The sequence below is a fragment of the Miscanthus floridulus genome, chromosome 19, assembly GCF_019320115.1.
Source record: "Miscanthus floridulus cultivar M001 chromosome 19, ASM1932011v1, whole genome shotgun sequence".
NCBI classification, from domain to species: domain Eukaryota; kingdom Viridiplantae; phylum Streptophyta; class Magnoliopsida; order Poales; family Poaceae; genus Miscanthus; species Miscanthus floridulus.
Genome location: NC_089598.1, coordinates 107,218,689 through 107,241,648, shown reverse-complemented (window position 1 = coordinate 107,241,648; position 22,960 = coordinate 107,218,689). Strand labels below are relative to the sequence as shown.

At 45.0% G+C, this 22,960-nt stretch overlaps 1 protein-coding gene across 1 annotated transcript; it reads right to left on the bottom strand.

Moving 5' to 3' along the window:
• Window positions 1-11,875: 11,875 nt before the first annotated feature.
• On the bottom strand, window positions 11,876-12,814 carry LOC136526948 (uncharacterized). The gene has a single exon (XM_066519521.1). It carries the CDS (start codon window positions 12,758-12,760, stop codon window positions 11,876-11,878), a length of 885 nt encoding a protein of 294 aa, XP_066375618.1. The 5' UTR covers window positions 12,761-12,814.
• Window positions 12,815-22,960: the final 10,146 nt, after the last annotated feature.

Here is a 22,960-nt window from a genome sequence, read left to right as displayed (position 1 = left end):
AACATGCAAGAACAAAGCACATTTATGTCCGCCACCATTTCATAAGAGATCACCAACAAAAAGGGGACATTTGCATTGAAAGTGTAGGCATCAAAGATCAACTTGCCGATATATTCACCAAGCCGTTGGATGAGAAAAGGTTTTGTAAGCTAAGGAATGAGTTGAACATATTGGATTTCTCAAATATGTGTTGATGCACCCCCACTTATATGACATGCCTCTCCTTTGAGCTATTCAAGGTAAAAGTTGATTGGCATGGCATACATCCTTGCTAAGGACATGTTTAGTGCATCTAGTCACATTTTCAATTTATTAGGACCCTTCAAGTGGTTCAATTTTATTAGGCTCATTCATAAAAATTAAATGAATTTGATGATTATATGGTACCACTATTGCTTCTATGCTTATTTTAATCTAGTGGTAGCATATGACATATTTGTGGGCTTGTAAACCTAGTGTTTGATCTAGAAAATGAGCTCTAAGTGTTTAACTCAACATGGTACAAGATAACCCTTATTTGGAGGTGTGAAGAAGCTTGTCCTTGGATCAAACCGAGTTAAATATCTTTGATAAATGATCTAGATTGGACTAAATTTGGGAATATGATCCTCACCCCATTGATTGACATTGATAATCTTAACCTATCTATTTTTGAACCTTTATGGTCATTGATGACAAAGGGGGAGAGAAACAAAGATATAAGTAATAGGGGGGAGAAAGAAATAAAGATACAAGTGATAGGGGAGAGATATGACAAAGGAAAGGAATCAATTAAAATTTTGAGCACACAAGTAGGGGGAGCAAGCTCATGAACTTATATGGTGCATTTTAATGTGCATTTCATATGTTTGCTTGCATGGCACAAGTTTTAAATTTCAAAACATCCATGCTTGTGTAGTGTATGCTAGTTGTAGGTTTAAATGATGAAATGAAAAACTAGCATGCATAGGATATCTAATGATTTCATTTCCATGTATTGTTTCCAAGTGGTATTGAGCTAACCATGGTTGTGCACTCCAATTGGTATCACGCTTCAAAGGTCCATCTTTTATACCTTAGCATCTTTTGGTGGACATTATCTCCTATATTTCCTATCTAAGCATATGTGTAAGATTCAATCCAAACTCTTAGCACATATGTAGGGGGAGCAATTGCTACCATTTGGGATTCATGAAACTTGTCTATATTCTTTTACACATGGTAAATATGCTTGGGCAAGCAACATGGATTCAATTGAATTTTAATTCATATCTTTGTATAAGGGTTGTCATCAATTACCAAAAAGGGGGAGATTGAAAACTCTAGTTTGGTTTTGGTGAATTTATGAAACCCTAAGTGCTAACCTAGTTTATCAAGTGATTATGAGATATGTAGCACACTTCAAGTGGTGAAGCAAATGAAGATCATAGCATGATGATGATCAAGTGCTTAGACTTGGAAAGAAAAAAGAGAAAAACAAAAAGCTCAAGGCAAAGGTATAAACCATATGAGCTATTTTGTTTTAGTGATCAAGACACTTAGAGAGTGTGATCATATTTAGGTTTGATAGCCGTACTATTAAGAAGGGTGAAACTCGTATCGAAATGCGGTTGTCAAAGTGCCACTAGATGCTCTAACTCATTGCATATGCATTTAGGATCTAGTGGAATGCTAACACCCTTGAAAATGGTTGTGAAAATATGCTAACACATGTGCACAAGATGATACACTTGGTGGTTGGCACATTTGAGCAAGGGTGAAGAAGTTAGAGGTGAAAAGGAGTTAGTCTCGCTGGTGACAAGGTGACTGGAAGCTAGTCCCAGTGGAACCAGCGCGTCCGGTCAGTTGTAACAGCAAAGACACTAGCGTCGGTCAAACGACCGGACGCTGGGTCGCTCAGCGACTGAACGCTGATAGGGTGTGACCGGTCATGTTGTCGGGCAGCGCAGAGAAAAGTCACTGCGTGACCAGACACTGCCAGAGTCCGATCAAGCATGACCGGACGCGTCCGGTAAAAGAAAATCATTTCTAGAACCTTACTAGAAACGACCGAACGCTGGAGGCTCAGCGTCCGGTCAGTTTGTGCGTAGTGTCCGATCAACCAATGATCGTTGAAATCTGATGAACAGTATTTGAAGTAGGGGACATGTGGCGTGAATCACGTGACCGGACGCTGAGGTCCAGCGTCCGGTCAATCCGACCGGAGCGTTTGGTCACCCCGCGTTACGCCCAGTGAAGGGGTACAATGGCTCTATTTCATGGGGGCTTCTATTTAAGCCTCAGCCGGTTGAAGCTCACACCCTTTGGCCATTTTCATTGACATAGCAACCTTGTGAGCTTAGCCAAAGCCCTCCCACTCATCTCCATCATTGATTCATCATCTTTGTGAGATTGGGAGAGAATCCAAGTGCATTGCTTGAGTGATTGCATCTAGAGGCACTTGGTGTTCATGTCTCACTGTGGGATTTGCTTGTTACTCTTGGTGGTTGCCGCCACCTAGATGGCTTGAAGCAGCGAGGATCGTTGAGCGGAGAGCGGTGATTGTCTCCGGCTCTAATTGTGGTGATTGTGAGGGGTTCTTGACCTTTCCCCGGCGGAGAGCCAAAAGGTACTCTAGTGGATTGCTCATGGCTTGTGTGATCCTCATCTTGTGTTGGTTGTGCGGCACCCTATTGAGGGTTTGGCGTGTGAAGTCAATTAGCGCGTGAACCTCCAAGTGAGTGAATCGCCACAACGAGGACTAGCTTGTCGGCAAGCAAGTGAACCTTGGTAAAAATCATTGTGTTCATCATTGATTCTGAGGTGATTGGTCTTTATTGTTATTCATCCTTGTGATTGATTGGTTCGTTTATCTACACGGCGGTATAAACTTCTTGATCACTCTCCTTACATTACCACAAACTAGTTGTCAAGCTCTTTAGTGTAGCTAGTTGTGAGAGCTTGCTTGCTTGGTTGGTGTGGCTCTTTAGTTAGCCTTTGAGAGCTTACTAACATAGGGTAGTGTCATAGATATTGTGTGAATATATACTATCTAAACTAGAATTGTGGTAGGTGGCTTGCATTTTGAGTAGGCTAGCGCAACACTTGCTTCACCTCATAATTGTCTAACCATTTTGTTAAGTGTTGTTGTAGAAATTTTTATTAGGCTATTCACCCCCCTCTAGCCATGAGGACCTTTCAAGTGGTATCAGAGCCGAGGTCACTGTGATTTGAGGCTTAACAACCTTTGGTATAAAAATGGCTCAAATCAACAACACCAAGAAGCCACCCTAATTTGATGGCACAAATTATCCATGTTGGAAGTCAAAGATGACCACACATATCAAGTCAATCAATAGAAGAGTGTGGAAGGTAGTAGAGACCAAAATTAAGATTGAAGATCTGGAAAATCCCACCACGGCCGAAGAAGTGCTTCTCCAAAACAATGACATTGCTCTAAGTGCTATTCATGATACAATTGATGAGAGAACATTTGAGCAAATCAAGAATATTGAGATGGCTCATGAGGCTTGGAAGAAGTTGGAAGAATCATTTGAGGGCACTCAAGCCGTGAAGGGTGCAAAGGCTTACATTCTCAAGGAGAAGTTTGCAAGCTTCAAGATGAAGGAGGATGAGAGTGTGCTGGAGATGTTTCATAGGCTTCAAGTGCTTATCAATGATCTCAAAGCACTTGGAGAAGAAGTGAAGGACAAGGACTTCTCCCACAAGTTCTTGAGATGCTTACCTTCAAGATTTGGCACATTGGTCACTATTCTAAAGATGGTGTTCCTCGACAACATATATCTTTTTAGGACTTTTCCCGAGTTGTTTTCACTAAACACACTAGCCGAAAGCAAAAGAACTAAAAAGATGCTTGAGCCTGCCGATGAGGGTAGCTAATAAGCTAACACCCGAATTAAAAAGCAAAATGGCTGAAATTATGCCTGAGCATACCAACCGAGAGCAAAAGAGCTAAAAAGATGCTTGAGCCCGCCGATGGGGGTAGCTCATAAGCTAACACCCGAACCAAAAAGCAAAATGGCTAAAATTATGTCTGAGCATACCGACCGAGAGCAAAAGAGCTAAAAAGATGCTTGAGCCCGCCGATGAGGGTAGCTAATAAGCTAACACCCGAACCAAAAAGAAAAATAGCTAAAATTAAGCCTGAGCATACCGACCAAGAGCGAAAGAGCTAAAAAAGATGCTTGAGCCCACCGATGAGGGTAGCTAATAAGCTAACACCCGAACCAAAAAGCAAAATGGCTGAAATTATGCTTGAGCATACCAGCCGAGAGCAAAAGAGCTGAAAAGATGCTTGAGCCCGCCGATGAGGGTAGCTAATAAGCTAACACCTGAACCAAAAAGCAAAATGGCTGAAATTAGGCCTGAGCATACCGGTCGAGAGCAAAAGAGCCAAAAAGATGCTTGAGCCTGCCGATGAGGGTAGCTAATAAGCTAACACCCGAACCAAAAACCAAAATGGCTGAAACTATGCCTGAGCGTACCGGCCATGAACAAAAAAGCTGAAAAGATGCTTAAGCTTGCCGATGAGGGTAGCTGATAAGCCAACACCCAAACCGATCCTAAGATGTTTTTACAACCAGGGAAAGAGCCAGATGTTGGCCACATCTCGAGTTAAGCAAAAAAGCTAAAAAGAAGAAGCTAAAGATACTTGAGATCGCTGGTTGCTTTTTTGCTTAACTCTCGGCTTTTCAATGGCATTTAGATATTCTTGACTCTCGGCTTCCTCTGTAGTCTTGGACAAAGGCACCTCCAGAGCAAGAACCCGGACCTGAGCAAGAACATTTCTGGTACATAGTTGGGCGCACCTCTTCACGAACTCCTGGAAATGAGTCAGAACTTGAGGAATAAACTGAGCCCAAGATTGACCATCATCTGCTAGAGTCCGGAGAAGATCGGCTATTGACCGAAATGATTTCCACAAAGCATTCCAGTTCTCAGTAGCCATCGCCAACTTGTCATTCAAGACTTCAATAGATTTTTGGGCCTGCACAAGATCCTTATCAGCTCCACGCCTAATCAACTTGGCAAGCGCGAGTTCTTCTTCAGCACGAGTAATTACCTCTTCAGCCCTATTATGGCTATTGCGAACAAGTATCTTCATTTCCTCAATACCCTCCGAGAGCTTCTGCTTTTCAACTTGGAGAGCTAGACCAGGCACCAAAAAACAAGTCAGCAGAAAGGGAAATTTGAATACAAAAGGAAACAAAAAGAACCCACAATACCATTGCACTCATTCTTCATGGCCTCCACAGCAGCATCCCTCTGCTTTTCCACCTCAACCACCTGGGCACGGAGACCTTTTTCCTCCCTTTGGTGCGTTTGACGCTCGGTCTCCATCTCAGCCCGACAGAGCTCAAGCTCTATTTTTAGGGCACTAACCTCAGAAGACAACTTTTTCTCAGTTTCAGACGAGAAAAAGACTGAACAAAGGAGAGAGAGAAAAACAAGACATAACAACAGAAGAAAGATGAACATCCAAAGAAAGAACTTCAGAAAAACTTACCTGGAGTTTTTCCCCAAAAGAAGTCGCAAAGGTTCCCCAGGCAGCGGTCAGTTCTGACAACCAATGAGTGGCATCGAATTGTTGCACCACATCATCATCCAAACGATGAACGCCACTAGCAAAAGGAGTAGAGGGAGAAGCCGACTGAGGCAAAGAAGACAAGACCAGGGCCGTACCCTGGGAAGCCCTGGCTACCTCCTCAGATGGCTCCACTGCCACGGCTACGGTCACCTCCGGAGCCAGCAAATTAGTAGCCACATGATCACCAAGGAACCCTGTCTCCCTCACAGCCACCTCGCCGACCATACATTCAGGATCCTAAGACTCAGTACACTAGGGCAAACTAGAAGACTGGCAAGAGGTCGACTGAAGGTTAAGGGAAGGCGAGGGTCTACAAGATGATAAGGAAACTCGACGATAAGAATATGAATCAGAAAAAAGGAAAACAAAAGCAAAGAAACAGAACGAGGATTCACTCACTCAGCTATCTTCTTCTTCATAAAACCAACAGAAGACCTTAGAGGGGAAACTATAGCAGCAAAAATATCATCACCACCCTACGACGGGAGTGGCGTGGTCGGTACCGGAGCCCTAGAAGAACTCGAGCCCGACGACCGCTTACTACAAGAGAACAAGGCCAAAGTTAGAACAAAAAGAGGTGTTTTCAACAACAAGAAAAACAAGAAAACAACTCACCGACGCATGACAAGGGCCGCATCAGCACCCTCATCTTCCTCACTCTCAAACAAGCCAACCACAGCGCCATCTGAAAAGGGGAAAAGTACTCGGTTAAAGGCACAAACAAACAACAAAAAGACAAAACACATTAATATGCTCACCTAGGAGCACGCTACCTACAACTTGAGTACCTGGATGAGTACTCGATTGGCGAGGCTTCTTGGGAGCAGACAAACCAGAAGAAGAAGAATCCGCTCGCCCCCTTTTTCTGACCCTGCGAGGAGCTCGAGGGACTGGACGAGGAACATACTCTACATATGTGTCAAGAACTACGGAAGAAACACTAGGAAACATCGTGATGGGTTGAAACTTACTGGTTAAAGATGCCCCAGCAAGATTCTCCCCGGTCTCCACAATGGTAGGGCAGTCATCAAGGGGGATCGGATCAATGAAGTTACGCCCCAATTCCTATAAAAGAGTAAAACAACTAGACAAGAAAGATTAAGCAAAAAGTGGAGACAACAAAGGAAATACGAAAAGTAACCGCATAAGAAAAAAACAACTCATGGCAGGAGGCGGGTTGTTAGCACAATACTCAGGGACAGTATGCGGAATGATGCTTACTCCTTTCAACATCTTCTGAAGGTGCTCGAGCACCTCCTCACCAGTCAACTCAAGGGCAGGAACCATACGAGAAGGGTCCTCCGCCCTAGAGTATTCAAAACCGTAATTCTCATGCTCCTTCAGAGGTTGAACACGGCGGCGAAGAAAACTAGAAACGATCCTGAAGCCGGTCAAGCCTTGCTGTTTCAGAGCACATATCCTCTCAAGAAACGGCTTGATCGCTTGGAGCTCATCCACCATCAGGGGATTCTTTTCCCATCGGTCATTAACCACGGGACCAGAACTAGAATGAACAGCAAGAGGAGGAATCATATTGGCGGCATAAAACCAGTCAGCACACTAATCTCTCACAGAATCAACCAAGTCATAATCAAAGAATTTACTCTTACAACCCTAACAAAACTGAATCCCATAGCCACCAAGAACATGGGTGTCATTGCTGCGGGGTTGGGGCTTCAGACGGAAGAAGTAACAAAAGAGAGAAAGAGAAGGAGGAATTCCAAGAAAAGTTTCACAAAGATAAACAAAAACAGAAAGATGAAGGACAACATTGGGAGGAAGATGGTTCAAGCTAATTCCAAAATTACTGAGAAATCGATGAAGAAAAGCAGAAGCAGGAAGGCAGAGTCCAGCACGGATAAAGGAGACAAAAAGAACAATCTCACCAGGGCCTAGAGTTGGGACCCGATGCTAGCCTAGAGCTCTCCATTCAGCAATGTCCTTGTCCTAGACCAGGCAATCACTGACAAGCTCGCGCAACTGATCCTCAGTCGTAGCCGGAACCGGCCAGATCTTCTGAGCAGCCCTCACGGCCATGAATTCTTGATTTTCAATCACAGAAAGCGATGCCTCCTCATCTATAAAGGTTGCCTAGGACTTGCTTGCTGATTTCTTCCTACCCATATACTAGCAAAAGCAATGAAGCACTAAGAAACAATGACGCTCAGACGGCGGTGCTCAGATGACGACGACAATGGTGGCGGCGGAGTTTTAAAGACTAGGGTTTCAAGGCAAAGGCAGGGGAGCAAAGAAAAAGAAGGAGAAATGCCTTTAAATAGATTTTACAGCAATAAAAACCTGGCCCACCAGACCCATGAGAACGCAATGATCCGTTTCCCAACACAACTGACACAGTTGAAATGACAAACGGCACACTTCTACACAAAGGTACAGTTCAACGGACAGATTTCAGACTTATCCATCCAGCAACATGGCAGAGTTATCATATTGCTACAAAAAAAACTCATCAACCATGAAGCAACGAAGGGTTACCTCACAAAGAACACAAGAACTCGGTTCTTATAGAAAGAACTCGGAAATCTCATAAACAACCAGGACATTAGTAGAAAAAAGAATGACAACTCAGAAGGCAAGATTCTTTTCATTATAAGGGGCTTCAAAAAATACAAGATTACACATCTTACAAGACCCAACGAACTACTACGACGAGCAAGGTAGCAAAAAGGAACCCAGATACAACTAGGCTCTGGAACGACTACGTGTTCCAAATTGCTACTCCGTAGAATAAACCGCACTCGGCTACACTATTTTCTTCAAAGGACGAACGCAGTACATCCAAGAAAAAAATCAGCAGCACGGCGTGACAACATGGACCAGGGAAGGCCTGCAGGCATCTGTCTACCCAAGTCCAATGTGACGCCGGATCAGGCGTTGATCTGCACCGGATAGTCGCAGGGCAGGCAAGGAGGATCAACACAGAGCTGCAGGATGAAGGAATGTATCCCACATCACAAGACTCCCTCCAACTACCGCCACGTACTTCCTGGTACAATGCCGCTGCGGGATTAGTCCACCTCTAATCTCTATCACAAGACTCCCTCCAGCTACGACAAGATATACAAGAACTACAAAATACGCTCGGGGGCTGCTCTACTTCAGAAACTATCATATTCATGACTACGGAGATTTTAGACCACGCAACAAAATGCTCGATGAATCAAAACAGCACACCAGGAGGGTATTTATAGACCAAAGAAGCGGTGCACATGGACTGGGAGCACCAACAGAACGAACCTAACAAAGGACATAGTGAAAAGACAGAATTCAATGAAAAAGACTCAGACGTGAAGGAACAGTACTCAAGGACGAGCATATTCGGAAGGATATACCAACACTGTACGACTCGTGAATAAACAACATTTACACTCAACCACCACCACATAACTACATCTGACAACAGCAGACTATCAGAGAATATGCCAAGACCCAGTATCCGGGCTACAATAGGAGAGATTTTTAGTTCTTTGAACAACTTAGATTCAAGACCCTCTAACTCTTTGTTCCAAATAGCAAGAGGCTCGGGGGCTACACTCAGTGAGTGTACTTTTTCTTCCAAAAAGCACACATCACTCAGAATACTTCTTCAAGACAGGAGTTTTCAAACAACATAAGATTCAAGACCCTCCAACTTTTTGTTCCAAATAGCAAGAGGCTTGGGGGCTACACTCAATGAGTGTACTTTTTTTCTTTCGAAAAAACGCACGTCACCATGAAGACTTCTTCAAAACAGACCACTTCAAGGCCTCACGACAAAAAGAACCCGAACCGCTCTATATCCGAGTTCTTTTTATAAAGAACCCGGGTATATGCTCGGGAGCCCTTCGACGTTGGAGACTTGGAGAGAGATAGCGTGTCATTGTAGTTGTCAGATTTCTGGAACAAAAACTGCGCACGTTTTACACAAATGAATGCTTGGGTTCTATGCTAATCTGTAGCATGCAGCCCGATGCAAAACCACATGCTTGCATGCTTGGCTACTCGTATCGTATTTTTGTATGCGCGTGTGGAAGCGGAAGCAGCGTCGCCTCACGCACAGATTGATCTACAATTCTATATGCACGCAGTCCAGGATGTAACAATTGGTCCACGATGGCATGTACTCCGTCCCAAAATATCTATCGTTTTTTTTTTGTTTCTATACCGTAAATTTGACTCGATTTGATTTGTAGAAAATACATGTAATATTTGTATCTCTAAATAAATTTATTAAAAAAAACTAGATTAAAAGATCTTTCCAACGATATTAATTATGTACCATAAATATTAATATTTTTTAATATATATTTTTTTAAAGTTGTTTCTCGGAAAACAAAAACGACGGATGTTTTGAGATGGAGGGAGTAATATATATGTAATCGTCGTTTGCATGATAAGCTTCCTGCTAATTAAGGAGCTTAACCGAGGACGGAGCTGTCCCTAAAACTTCTGAAGAGTCTAGAGAGAAACACAAAGACAGGGCCCACATAAGTTTACAGGCCCAAGTGGTTCACTAGGGCCTTCCGTAATGTGGCAGCGATGAAAAAAAAAAAAGAGCCCCACACGTAGAATTGTGCACCGACGGCCAATGAAAAATGTTGGGCACCGAAGCCATGTGATCGTCGGGACCCACATTAAATAAAATAACTCGTACTGCCTTCTCCGTCTGGTTCATTCGCGCGAGGAAAAATCCCCTTTCTCTTCCTCCTTCGGTCCTCCCTGCTCTAGCAAATCCTGCCCTCCATCTCTCTCGTCCAAGTAAAATCAACCCTGCTCTTCCAGGTCCTGCTGCTCCGGTCACAGCTACCTACCCACGGTCTCGTACACTGTGTAAAAAGAAGATTTCCCGTTACATTAAATTTATGGTACATGTATGGAGTGCTAAATGTTGACGAAATCAAAAACTAATTACACAGTTTGGTTGTACTTTGCGAGACGAACGTTTTGAGTCTAATTAGTCAACAATTGGACAAGCATTACTAAATAAAAACAAAGTGACACTGTACCTACAGTGTAGCTACACTGTGTTTGGCGGCGCCCATTCGGCCGAACTAAACGTGGCCGAAATGTAACCGTTCTGACTCCCAACTATCATTTTTTTTTTATGATTTGGGCACCGATGCATCTACATGCATTGCTCCACTCGTTTCTGGCTTCACTCTAAATAAGCATCACGTTGGGAGTGATGCCCAAACACTCCCTCTCTCTATTTTTGGGGGCATCACTCTGGCCCCACACCGGGGAAGGCCTAATACATCTTTGGGAGGATAAATGGTTGGTTAGCCTTTTTCTCAAATAACATATCCATCTTATATAACATTACTAGGAAGAAACATGATGTAGTGTCTCATGTCTTTAGTTCTGTACTCCTCAATATTGACCTTCTTTCGTAGGTCTAATGGGAGATAAGTCAACTAAATGGAATGGGCTAGTTGTGACAGTTGTGTTTTGTACCTAGGTGGATGCTTCGTCACCGTGCTCTGGCCCTGTTCGCTTATCGTATAATCCATACTTTTCAATTTATTTTTTCAGCTGGAACAATATTTTTCTCTCACAACAAATCAGTCGGAACATGCTCCGTAGGATACCACTGTATTGTTGCCTTTTTGTCATAGGTTCATTCTGTTAGGGTGTTGAGGCTGAGGGTCTCCTCTCCCCCTCCGTTTTTTCTCTTGCTGCTTGTGGTGTCTCTTTTGGACTTGTGTGGTAATCCTTGGATTATTACCTACGAGTCCTTTGTAACTTTTTAAACTCTACTTTCTCTTAACGAAAAACGTGCCTCACGGTACGTCGTGAAAAAAAAGTTGTGTTTGTACGACCTGATGACCAACAGGATTCTTTGAAATGTTAATGGGGTGCTACTGAAAATGGTCATTCAATGTACAAACATATTACGAATCAAAATTTGATGCCTCCAAATGAATTCATGTGGAAACTTAATTAAGATCTTCATGTGGTTCTTAATTAAATGTGTTATTTTAATCAAGGACAGTTTAATCAAAAGACATTGGAAAGGTTGTGAAAATTGTTGTTTTGATAGCAAAGAAACTATCCAACATTTATTGCCATGTCTCTATATTCATCTGGAGAGCACTTCAAGTTGGTTTAAAAGAAACCCAATCTTATTATTCTCTCAACGCTGTAATCACATACAGTACAAGCACGTATTGCATTGGCTCGTGCATGAACACTGATGATCGCAGCCTAAAAAATACTAACCTCTTAAAAATAAGTGTACAACTTTATTTGGTTTTGTTCAGGTCGTGTGCAGCATGATGCATCAACCTTAATTCATTTCACACCAAGCTGTCACTAAAATGTTGGCGTGCGAATGTTGAGCATGGAAACCCTGGTCTGCACGAGGCTCCTGAACACCTTCTCGCTCTCGCTCTCCAGCTCCCTCACGCACTGCTCCAGCTCCTGCAGCTTCTCCAGCGCCGCACCCTCCCGCCGCTCCTCACCGTCACCCATCACCGACCTCTGCCTGCTCCTGGACAGCGGCAGCAGCCGGCTCTTCTTGGGCGAAGCCGAGGCCGGCGACGCCAACGCCGCCGCGGCGTCAGCGACGGCGCCGACCTCGAGGAACACGGCCGCGGCCGCCGCCGCGGTATCGTTGACGGTCTCGGCGACCGCCCTCGCGACATCGGCGGCCTCTGCGTGCGCGCCGCCCATGCCGCCGCAGCCGGCAGCAGCAGGGCGCGCGCACCTGGCAGCCTCGCGCGCGACGGCGGCGGCGAGCTGCTCGAGCTCCCTCCCAGCCTGCCGCTGCGCGCGAGCGGCGGAGGCCAGCTTGGCGCCGTCGCGCCTGCGCACGGCGGCGCGGAGCTCGGCCGCGTGCTGCCGGAGCGCCACCAACGCTGCCAGGAACGTGCCGAAGGCGTCGGCCAGGACGAGGAAGCCGTCCAGCAGGCCGTCGGAGTCGGTGGTGCCGGCGGAGCGGGACAGCGCGGCCAGCGCCAGCGGGAGGCGCAGCAGCTCGTCCAGCACGCAGAGGAGCGCGCGGACGTGCGCCAGCGATAGTGGGTACTTGGGCCCCGGGTTGGACGTCCACGACCGCAGTGCCAGGAGCTGGTCGTCCACGTCCGCCAGCAGCGGGTGCGTGTGGCACGGCACGCTCGCCGACCGCACGTGCCCGGCCACCGCTAGCGGCCTCGCCGATCTCGCCGGCGGCGGCACGACGGTCATCGTCGGTGCCATCGATATCGTCGCCGTCACGACCTCTCTGTACGTCTTGACGACGGCTTAATTAGCTAGCCGTGATCGGCGGGCTCGATGGAACTGATGGATCGAGCTCAGTGAAGCGTTGCGTGCGGCGTGTATATACTGTATGGAGGAGACGAGAAGGGAGGGAGACGACGTCGAGAGGAAGACGAGACGACGGGTAGCTATGTGGAGCTGTTGGGTTGTCGCGGTGCTTGTCACTGTTTGAAAAGCCATGCACACGGCAGCGGCAGCAGAGCTGAGCTGAGCTGAGCAGGCAGCTGGATGGATCACCGACGAAGCTTCTATGAAGTGGACGCTTCACATGCACACGCTCGCACGCTGACTGCAGGCACAGCCTCACAGGACAGCCAGCCCTTGAAAGCTGTGCAAGTACGCGGGCGTGGATGTTCGCCGCATGCATGCCCGCCACGCAACGACGCCACGTACTGCGGTTCTAGCTGCACTTGAGTGGCCGTGCGATTATGAACTAGTGGCCGAGATCGCACACATCAGTCTCATCGATACTTTGGAACGCGGTGCACGGGAATTTGCTTGTTTATAGGTAATTAATTAAAGTGGGTAGAGTTTGAGTACTAAAACGATTTTCGAAAGTTCAAAAATAAAATCGAGTCTCGAGTAAATAGTTCTGGGACCAAAATGGCCATTCACTACCGGATACAGGAGCAAGGGCACTCGGCAAAGCCCCAAAAACACTCGGCAAACGACACTCGGCGTAGGTTTTAACGGCAAAGACTGTTTTGCCGAGTGTCAATCGTCGGGCACTCGGCAAAGATTATGCCGAGTCCCAAAAAAACACTCGGCAAACATTTTTCAGAAAAAAAATCAAAAAAACAAGTCGCCGGCAGCACCACCACGCCGCCGCCGCCACCACCACCACCACCAAAGCCGCCGGGGAAGAAGAAGGGGGAGGGGAGGGGCGCCCGCCGGGGAAGAAGAAGGGGGACGGGAGGGGCGCCCGCTAGATCCGCCACCGCAGAGGCCTCGCCCGCACCTGTGCCACTGGATCCGCCGCCATCAAGGCCATGCCCGCATGGAGAGCAGAGATGGAGAGGGACCGTCGAGCCCGCCTGCTCCGCTCAGGCCCCATCACCGCCGCCGGCCTTCCCGGGCACGCCGTAGCCGGATCCTGCTCCTCCGAGCGCCACCGCCGCCGGGGGAGGCCTCCCTGATCGCTGTTGTAGCCGGATCCAGCTCCTCTGTGCACCCCGCTGCTGGATCCGGCTCCTCCGCTCACCCCGCCACTGGATCCAGCTGGCGCGCCGCTGCATGAGGAAGAGAGGGGCGCGCCACTGCATGAGGAAGAGGGGGGTGTGCCGCCGCATGGGGGAGAGGGAGGGGCTACGCTGGGGCCTCATGGGGACGTCGGGAGAGGGGGGAGGGGGCATCGGCCAGGATTTGAGGGGAGGGGGCGCCGGCGAGGCGAGGGGGAGAGGGGAGGGGAGGGGAGGGAGGGGCGCGCGATGTGCGGGGGAGGGAGGGGGCGCCGTGCGGGGGGAGGCAGTGCGGGAAAGGAGGAGGGAGGCGGGGTTTTATTTCCAGAAAAAATTTTATTTCTTTGCCGAGTGTTATAGATCTGAGCACTCGGCAAAGTTTTTTTTCTTTTTTTTCTTCTCCTTTTCCAAAAAAAAATTATTTCTTTGCCGAGTGTTCTAGATCTGAGCACTCGACAAAGTTTTTTTTTATTTTTTTTCTTCTCCTTCTTTTCCAGAAAAAAGATTTTATTTCTTTGCCGAGTGTTTTTTTGACACTCGGCAAACCCACTCTTTGCTGAGTGTTTCTTTTTTGACACTCGGCAAACTCCCTCTTTTGCCGAGTGTTTTTAGCGCAGCACTCGGCAAATAACTTATTCGCCGAGTGCCCGAGGGAATACACTCGACAAACATAAAAACACTCGGCAAATTTGAGGATTCCGGTAGTGATTCTTCCCATAAAGTACGTGTTATGAAATTTCTAGCTAGGTAGATTGTAGTATAATTCATTCAGATTGTCCCTCAAAACAATAAAAGCTATGGTATCTTGGCATCTTTGCAACCAATCAATTAAGAAATCAATGACAAATCTAGAAACATGCTAAGAGAAGCTCATCTTTTTTATTTTGTATATTTAGCCTCTTCTAGATTTTAATGATTACAAATTTATAGCGAGGGCTTAAGAGGGGCTCCATACATTCAGCGGCGGTAGCGGGGGCTCGAGCCCCGTCCGACCCAGAGTGCTTGATCTGCCCAACAAACCAATAACCACCCCACCCAAAACAAAACAAAAAACCAGTGACCAAACAAGATACATATGCATGCCCTGATGCCGAGTCCAAATCCGAGGATTGGAAGGAATTTGAAAATACATATGGGAGGGAGCAGTTTGAAGAGAGGTACATAGAGTAGACTTTGGGGAAGGGAGATGATGCATGGCGTTGTTGCATAGTATTGTGGGATTCTAGGGTACGGCTGGCAGGCAACCATGCCAGCTGTGGATGTCGCGGTGTTGCTGGTGGACGGTCCAGTGCCCACAACATCTGCAGTAGAATAGAATATATGGTGCACGAGGGCATCTCTCGTCTCATCTGGACTACCTGAAAGGAACCCCGCCACCTCAATCGCAGATCATGACTATCCAATATCCATCCATCCATATTCCATAGAGATCGGATCGGATTGTTGACCTAGCTAGCTACTAGCCCAGGGAAGAAGACATGAGCAAGCTTACAAGCAATACTTCTGTACAATATGCCCTAAAAGGCTGATCTGTTTAGCACAACTTAGCTTTACAAATGAAATACTTTTTTTAGCCAGCTCCACCGGTAGCTCATCTGTCAGTGAAGGTGAAACTGTTTTGGTAAACCGTTTGACAAAAACAAATACCTCACTTCTTTCCTTCTCCTATTTCTCTCACTTCTTTCCTTCTCTCCTCTGACACCTCGCTTCGTTCTTTTCTCGGCAACGGCTACCAGTCTGTTCGGTTGACTGGTTCATATCATTGCTGGTTCGTGAAGAAGTACTGCTGGCTGGTTTGTGTAAGAGAAAAATACTGTTCCGACTAGAAATTTATGATCGTTTACGACAAGCCACAGCCAAACGAACAGGCTATACGTCCGCGCGTGTCCCGGAAGCTGCACCCGCCCGTGCCCCGGTGGCTAAGCTTGGGTGGCGTCCTGACAGTTGAGACCCCGTGCACCTAGGTGATCAAGCCCGCTCACACCCTGGCGACCACTCCCCGGTAGCCGTGCTCGCTCGCACCTGACCATGCCGGTGTATCGTCATCTTTCCCGCGGGGCAAATCTAACTTCCACACGTGTTGGGGCCCTAGTTCATGTTCAAGCTCGGTGAAACTGCTATTTTCAGCTTTATTGCACCCCATTCTTACATGAGACCAGGTTTTTAGGAGTTTAACCTGTGAAGTTGTTTGAAAAACACCTATGTGGTACAAAATAGCTTCAAAAGCTCATGAAGCTAGTGGATAAGCTATGTCTAACCGGGCCTAAGTGAAGAGTCTTGTAGTGTTATTATCAAGAATGTCACATAAGATAAAATGCAAGGAATATAGAAGAAATAATCATCCTCAATGCACGATTTCGTTCTGTTGTTTCTTAGACATTTAATTTAATAACTCATCTAGAGTTGTAAACCGAGCCAACAGAGTTTCGTCTTCATGAAACTGGATTTTTCTCTCTTTTTAAAAATTGAAGCCATACCATCATATCAAAAATATTTATGTAATGAATTATTAAAAGCGGATGAAACCTGAATAAAACTCTTAATGAGACTAGCTAGCCTGATGATCCTAGTTTTCTATGTCTGATCCACACTTAACGACAGGCTGTTTCCTAGCTACCATCTTAGAACAAGTCATGGTTACATCACTCGAGCTTGCTTGCATTGCTTCCATCTGTATTAGCTGCAGGCAGGCAGGCAAAATGTCTATGGCGATGAGACATGACAGGTGTGCTGCATGCTATTGCGCGCACTACTAGAGAACAGACTTTAGAACGATGTCCCAATTTGGCATTAGCCTCGACATTTTTTGCCCCCGGGACTAAAGGACCCTTTAGTCCCGGTTGGTAATACCAACCGGGACTAAAGGTCCCTGCCCAACGGTCGTCCGCGGGGCAGGGGCCTTTAGTCCCGGCTGGTATCACCAACCAGGACTAAAGGTAAACCTTTCGTCCCGGCTGGTAATACTAGCCGGGACTAAAGCTTTTAGTCCCGGTTTGGGTGATGCCCCGGGAATAAAGATTAATCTTTAGTCCCGGTTTGGACCCCTAACCGGGACTAATAATCCCGGCCTATAATTCAGCTCATTTCTTCCTCTCCGAGCCCGAGCCATTCCATTCAAACTCACTGCCTCTGTTTAGCTTGCTGTTGTTCTTGCTCTCTCCCCCTCCATTGGTGTTGCTCTTCGATTTTGGAGGTAACAAACTTAATCCTCTTATGTTTTATCAGTAGCTTATCTCATTTTGCGATGTAGATGCATGTGTAACTTTATATGTTGGACTTTATTATGATTTTATATGTAAACTTAGAAAATTGTAGAAAATCCGTACTAGTTGAACTTGCGGACCGTGTTCAAGTCGGCGAGCATGTTCTCTGCCGAGCGGTAACGGACGTCAAGGAGGAGCTTTGATTCTACGAGGGAGAGCGGCAACGGTCGTGGAAGACCGTGTTCCCTTTCTCGTAGAATCGGAGCTCTTCCTTGGCCTAGTACGGTGCCGTCCGGTGGAGAAATGCTCGCCGAGTTGATCACGTAAGCAAGGTCAACTAGTACGGATGGTTATTTATTGAAACATGTTTTTGAGCTATAATTTGATGGATATTTGATAACTTCAGACCTACAAATGTCATCTACAAATGTTACTATCCTCGGCAACCTAAACATCCACGAGCTCGCCGATATCGAGCAGGTCACTTAGAATTATTTTTTCCATGAAATGAACTACTTAGAAATCATGCCTTTTTTAGAATTAAATTTTCCATGAAATGAAAAACTTAGTAAATAGTTAGAAAATTATAGAAAATCCGTACTAGTTGAACTTGCGGACCGTGTTCAGCTCGGCCAACATGTTCTCTGCCGAGCGGTAACGGACGTCAAGGAGGAACTTTGATGCTACGGGGGAGAGCTGCAACGGTCGTGGAAGACCGTGTTCTCTTTCTCGTAGAATCGGAGCTCTTCCTTGGCCAAGTACGGTGCCGTCCGGTGGAGAAATGCTGACCGAGATGATCACGTAAGCAAGGTGAACTAGTACGGGTGGTTATTTATTGAAACATGTGAAATTCGTACTAGTTTTGTTTAAATATATCATTTTAGAAAATATGAAATTTACACTAGTTTGCAAAAATAAGTATAGAAAGTAGATGACAACTGGTACCGGATCATCGGCCTCTTGTTCGGTTGCGAAACGACTGAGGCCAGAACTCCCTCTCATTATCTGCGGCAAGTGTAAGCAGAAGATTGTGATGGAGTACCGAGTCAAGAGACAGGGACCCAACAAGGGCCGTGTTTTCTACAAGTGCCCGGATCGCGATGTGAGTTTCTTACGCATTTTATCTTTATGACTAATTGACCTGCTTTTCTTGAATATTTTTTACTAAATATTTTTTGGCTTTAATTACAGTGGGAGGGCAATGGATGCGATGGTTGGTACTGGGAGGAAGATTATGCTACATACGTGCAGAATTTGGGTGCGCTTGAGGTAGCGGCTGCTGCTGATGAGACAGTGAGCCAGCAGGAGAAGCTTATTGATATTCAACAGAAGAATGATTTGTCTGTTTTAGTTGCGTACGATCACGAAATAATTATGTTACTGAAGTGCATTGTAGTTTTAGTTTGTTTAGTGATAGTTGGGATTGCTTACGTTGTAGCCAGACTTAGTTAATTAATCAACCGTATGTGTGTCATTTATGTTGTGTAATAAAATACTAAATTATGTTCAAGGTTTTCATAATTTGTCGTGTAATACAGATTATGTCACGCCATTGGATGTACAATGCCGATCGCCGCTCCCAAGACTTTATTGAGGGCTTGCACTATTTCTTAGGTGTGGCCGAGGCAAATAAGCGGGATGGTTTCATGTGCTATCCATGTGCCCTATGTAAGAATTTAAAGGAATAATCAAGCTCAATGAGTCTTCATTCACATTTGCTTAAGTCAGGTTTCATGTCAAACTATATATGTTGGACTAAGCATGGAGAAAGCGGGGTCATGATGGAAGAAGGTGAAGGAGAAGATTTAGACATTGATGACATTATTGCTCAGTATGGTGCCTTTGATGATACTACAATGGGGGGAGATGAAGAAGAGGTAGCGGTAGAAGATGATCTCGGTGATGCTCTTGGCGATGCCATTCGTGATGCACAACAAGAATGGGAAAGTGAAAAAGAGAAAGTTAAGTTCGAGCGCATGCTTGAGGATCATAGGAAGTTGCTATACCCGACGGCCGAAGAGGGGCAAAAAAAGCTGGGTACAACACTGGAATTGCTATAATGGAAGGCAAAGAATGGTATATCCGACAAGGCATTTGGGAATTTATTGAACCTCATAAAGAAGATGCTTCCGAAGCCAAATGAATTGCCCACCACTACGTACGAAGCAAAAAAGGTTGTCTGCCCATTGGGATTAAAAATCCAGAAGATACATGCATGTCCTAATGACTGCATCCTCTACCATGGCAATGAATACGAGAATTTGGTTGAATGCCCGGTATGTAAAGCATCGCGGTATAAGATCAGGCGCGATGATCCTGGTGACGTCGAGGGTGAACAACGTCCTAGAAAGAAAATCCCTGCCAAGGTTATGTGGTATGCTCCTATAATACCACGCTTAAAACGTTTGTTCAGAAATAAAGACCATGCAAAGTTGTTGCGGTGGTATAAAGAAGACCGTAAGGTAGACAATATGCTGAGACACCCAGCTGATGGGTCCCAGTGGAAAGCGATAGATAGGAAATTTCCAGAGTTTGCAAATGAGGCTAGAAACTTAAGGTTCGCCTTAAGTACAGATGGTATGAATCCTTTTGGAGAGCAGAGCACTAGTCATAGCACTTGGCCAGTTACTCTATGTATCTACAACCTTCCTCCATGGTTATGTATGAAGCGGAAGTTCATTATGATGCCGATCCTCATCCAAGGTCCGAGGCAACCTGGCAACGATATTGATGTCTATCTGAAGCCATTAGTTGAAGAACTTCTAGTTTTATGGAACAAACCAGGTGTACGTGTCTGGGATGAGTACAAACAAGAACACTTTGACCTACGAGCAATGTTGTTCGTAACAATCAATGATTGGCCTGCTTTAAGTAATCTTTCAGGTCAGACAAACAAAGGATATAATGCATGCACACATTGTTTTGATGACCTTGACAGTATATATTTGAAAAGATGTCGAAAGGTCATGTACCTTGGCCATCGTCGATTCCTTCCGTTGAATCACCAAGTAAGAAAGAAAGGGAAGCATTTTAAAGGTAAGCCAGACCATCGGAAGAAGCCTCATAACCGAACCGGGGAAGATGTACTCGCAATGGTCAAGGATGTGAAAGTAGTATTTGGAAAGGGACAAGGCAGTGAATCTGTTCCCAAAGATGCTAAGGGACACGCACCCATGTGGAAGAAGAAGTCCATCTTTTGGGAGCTACCCTATTGGCAAGTCCTAGAGGTCCGCAACGCAATCGACGTGATGCACCTAACAAAGAATCTTTGTGTGAACCTGTTAGGATTCATGGGTGTGTACGGGAAGCCAAAGGATTCACTTGAAGCACGCCAGGACTTGCAGGGCATGAAAGAACGAGACAATCTTCATCCAGAGAAGACAGATGATGGACGTCATTACTTAAGTCCTGCTAGCTACACGCTTAGCAAAGAAGAGAGGGACAACATGTTTGAATGTCTAAGCAGCATCAAGGTCCCATCGGGATTCTCCTCCAATATAAAGGGTATAATAAATGTGCCAGATAAGAAATTCCTAAACTTAAAGTCCCATGACTGCCACGTGCTTATGACGCAATTGCTTCCAGTTGCTTTAAGAGGAATTCTACCTCCACATGTACGTCTAGCCACCGTGAAGCTATGTGCATTCCTCAATGCAATTTCTCAGAAGGCAATCAATCCAGTGGAACTAGCTACTCTACAGAATGATGTGGTTCAATGTCTTGTCAGCTTTGAGTTGGTGTTCCCTCCATCCTTCTTTAATATCATGACACACATCCTAGTTCATTTGGTGAAGGAGATTAGTATTCTTGGACCTATGTTCTTACATAACATGTTCCCCTTCGAGAGGTTTATGGGAGTCTTGAAGAAATATGTGAAAGTCCGTTCTAAGCCTGAAGGAAGCATCGCCCAGGGCTATGGAACAGAGGAGGTCATTGAGTTCTGTGTTGACTTTATTCCTGACCTTGCCCCGATTGGTGTTCCCGAATCACGACACGAGGGGCGACTCAGTGGTAAAGGAACTTTAGGGAAGAAAACATATATCGGCATGGAAGACGATTATTTCAATAAAGCACACTACACAGTTCTTCAGAACTCGTCATTGGTGTATTCGTACATCGAGATACATAAGGAGTTCTTACGATCCAAATTTCCAGGGAAGACTGAAGCTTGGATTAGGCGTCAGCACATGGAAAGTTTCAGTGGTTGGTTGCGAAAAGAATGTCAAGGCGATGACAATATTGATGAGCAACTGTATTTGTTGGCTAGGCAGCCATCGTGGCATATCCTCACGTACCAAGGGTACGAGATAAATGGGAATACATTTTACACAGTTGCCCAAGATAAAAGGAGCACCAATCAAAATAGTGGTGTTCGCATAGATGGAACAGATCCAAATAGGAATATACAAACATATTATGGCCGCATAGAAGAGATATGGGAACTAGACTACGCACCTAATTTTAAAGTCCCTTTGTTCCGGTGCCAATGGGTGAAGCTGACCGGAGGAGGGGTAACAGTCGACAAAGAGTATGGAATGACAACAGTGGACCTCAACAATATTGGGTACAAAGAGGAACCATTCGTCCTTGCTGCCGATGTGAGTCAGGTGTTCTATGTGAAAGACATGTCTACAAAATCAAAGAGAGGAAAAAACGAAGACATCAACTCAATGATCAATGAGCCAAAGCGTCACATAATTCTTTCTGGGAAAATAAATATAGTGGGAATTGAAGACAAGTCAGACATGTCAGAAGATTATGAAAGAAATGTCCGAATTCCACCCTTCATAGTGAAGAAAGATCCAAGCATCATGTTAAATGATGAAGACACTCCATGGTTACGACAAGATCATAACCAAGGGTCATACGTCAAGAAGAAATTCACTATTGTGCCCGCATGATACAACGATGCATGTTTAATATATTATGTTTTAGAGATGGATATTATGTAATATGTTATGACTTCACAATTGTAGAACTTTCTGAGATGATCAAACTTGGTATTCAGAGTTTTTTCATCTGAGGTCATTTAGTGTCTCATTTGAGCAAGTTTGACCAAGTCAAATTTGGTCAAATAAAAAAACAACACTTTGACTCTAGTATTATGAACTCTAAATGACTTCAAATTGAAAAGTTTTGAATACCAAGTTTGTTAAACTCAAAAAGATCTACAATTGATGTTTTGGTCAACTTTCCATTTGAGAAAGTTTGGACGGTTCAAATTTGTGATTTTTTAATTTCGACGCCTACAAACTAGTTTTCGGGACCCTAGATTGTCTCAAATTGAAAAGTTTTGAATACCGAGTTTATTAAGCTCATCAATATATACAATCCTTATATAGGCCATTTTTTCATTTGAGATAGCTTGAACAAAATGTAGTTCAAATTTCACAAGTGTGTGACATAGTTTTAGAAAGTATATATGAGATTCAAGAAGTTGTGACTAGTGTTTGATAAAAATTTCTCAAATGGGAAAATGAGCTATGTAACAATTGTAGAACTTTCTGAGATGATCAAACTTGGTATTCAGAGTTTTTTCATCTGAGGTCATTTAGTGTCTCATTTGAGCAAGTTTGACCAAGTCAAATTTGGTCAAATAAAAAAACAACACTTTGACTCTAGTATTATGAACTCTAAATGACTTCAAATTGAAAAGTTTTGAATACCAAGTTTGTTAAACTCAAAAAGATCTACAATTGTTGTGTTGGTCAACTTTCCATTTGAGAAAGTTTGGACGGTTCAAATTTGTGATTTTTAAA